Raw genomic sequence first — 2,250 nt, 5'->3', positions numbered from 1 at the left:
AAGAGGGAAAGAAAGCATATCCTTCATCTTAAGGACAAAAGCCAGAAGTCACATGTATTGCTTATGCCCCAATCTCATTGACCAGAATCTCTGCATCTGGCCAAACAGAGCTGCTGGGAAGTCTGGCAAATGTAGTCTCAGCGTAGCAGTTGGGAAGCTAAATTTTGGGTGAGCTACTATTAAGGAAGAAGAGAATGGATATTAATGGATACTTGGCTGCCTCTAGCTTGTTATTGTGCTATGTGGCCTTCTTCAGGAAGTTTTTCCTCCTACTCTGCCATAGCCTATGAATTCCCATGGTCTCCTGTATTTGGCACGGGCAACTGTGAGTGCTATGTTCCACTGTGTGAAGCTTCATGAAGCCAGAGACTGCATTCATTCTGTTTGCCACTGTAAACAGGTGCTCTGGCACCTGGTAGATGCTTAATACATATGTATTGGGTTGGCCCCATAGAACACGTGCATTGAGAGTCAAATCCCACATGGCCCTGACAGCTTGAAAAACATATTGGGCACTTGTGCATGCATGTCCCAAATCCTGATAAGATGAAGAAATGGAGGCCAAAAAAAAAAAAAAAAAAAAAAAAAAAAGATTCGTGGAAAAATGAAATTAAATGTTTATTTTGATGTAAAAAATATCTTAAATCCATGCATGCTTTTTTTCATAATATACTTTCTCCATGAACTTTCTGAAGAACCTGCATATAGTGATTATAGTTCAAGTTGAATCTTATTAAAATGGAGGGGGGGCTCGCCATGCACGGGGACACCCTTACTGCAGCATCGACGTTAGCGGGTGAGTCTCCGTTGGGGTCTGCCAGCATTGAAATGACACTAATCATGATGGTTTCCACGGTGTGAATTGGGAGCCAGCGTTCCTCTGGCTTTTCATAACCGTATTTATCTTCCCCAGGCTCATGAAGAATAGAAATGCACACATCACCATTTTTATCAACTGCAAAATGAGAGAATAAGAGTTTCAATGATTAATATATTGCTAATTTAATTACGCATAAAATATCCACTAATGTTAGCCTGATTCACATCATTAATACCTACATAAAACATCACATACTGGGAACCAGCAGTTAGCGTAATTGCTATGTTGCTGGACTCTCACATAGTCGACCACAGTTCGCGTCCCGGACCCAGTGGCTTAAAACTCACTCTGGATGCGTGTGCGTGTGTGCCCAAGATCCCGAGAGGAGAATGGAGGAGAAGGGATTGCGGCGTGACCATCCCCTCTGGGGAGTGATTTCTCGCTTTGTCTCTATGTCTCTCTATGTCTGCCTGGTGAGCACACGCGTCCTATAGTGAAAATCTCTCCAAAAAACAAACAAACAAAAAAACAAACAAACAAACAAAAAACACCACATACTCACAGAAGTTAACTTCCAAATTGGAATATACTAACACTTTAGGAAGATGACAGAGCTTACCAAACCCACCTAAAAAAAATTCCAGAGAACTTTAAGTCATCTTTTTTATTTGTATAAAACTTTTCAGATATCGAGATCAGCAAATGGCGTAAAGGCTACATCGCTGGACTCCCGTGTAGTCAACTGCAGTTTCAAGTTACGGACCCGGTGCCTTAAACTCATGCTGGACGTGTGTGTGTGTGTGTGTGTGTGTGTGCATGTGCGCGCACGCACACCCTCCCAAGATCCCAAAAGGAGAATGGAAGACAGGGGATTGCGATGTGGCCACCCCGCCCCCACCCCCCAGGGGATGATTTCTCGCTTTGTCTGTCTTTCTGATGAGCGTACGCAGCCTCTAGCAAAACCCTCTCCCCCTTAAAAAAAGTAAGTATAAGGGGCTGGTAGGTGGCGTAGTGGTTAAGGGCACTGGACTCCTATATGGCCGACCGTAGTTCAAGTCCCAGACCTGGCAGCTTGCTTTCTCACTTTCTCTCCTCCCCCCCTTCTCTGTCCCTCTCTGGTATAATTAAAAATGAATAAATAAAGTTAAATAACTTCTTAAGAAAAGAAAAAACTTAAATTAAATTTTAAAACAATTTAGAGCCAGCAGGTGGCATGGTGGCTAAGGTGATGTATACTCTCACATGACTGACCTTAGTTTGAGTCCTAGACCTGGTGGCTTGCTTTCTCACTTTCTCTCTCTTTCTCTCTCTGGACAAATTAAAATAAATGAATGAATAAATAAAATTAAATAAGTTACTATTTAAATAAATAAAAAAAAAAAAAAAAAAAAAACGGGCGGGCGGGGAGTAGGGGGGGTAAGGACCCGGGC

The 2,250-nt window shown here is 42.4% G+C and overlaps 1 protein-coding gene across 1 annotated transcript in view; it reads right to left on the bottom strand.

The window, feature by feature from the left end:
• Window positions 1-2,250, bottom strand: part of UBE2G1 (ubiquitin conjugating enzyme E2 G1) — a 41,066-nt gene that overhangs the window by 18,170 nt on the left and 20,646 nt on the right. Inside the window, exon 4 of the mRNA XM_027767169.1 lies at window positions 777-955. Within this exon, the coding sequence (XP_027622970.1) occupies window positions 777-955 (179 nt within the window). The remainder of the gene's footprint in view (window positions 1-776; window positions 956-2,250) is intronic.

This window comes from Tupaia chinensis, unplaced genomic scaffold (assembly GCF_000334495.1).
Source record: "Tupaia chinensis unplaced genomic scaffold, TupChi_1.0 Scaffold143973_1, whole genome shotgun sequence".
NCBI classification, from domain to species: Eukaryota; Metazoa; Chordata; class Mammalia; order Scandentia; family Tupaiidae; genus Tupaia; species Tupaia belangeri.
The sequence above is the reverse complement of the archived record's forward strand: the minus strand, read 5'-3'. Positions and strand labels throughout refer to the sequence as shown.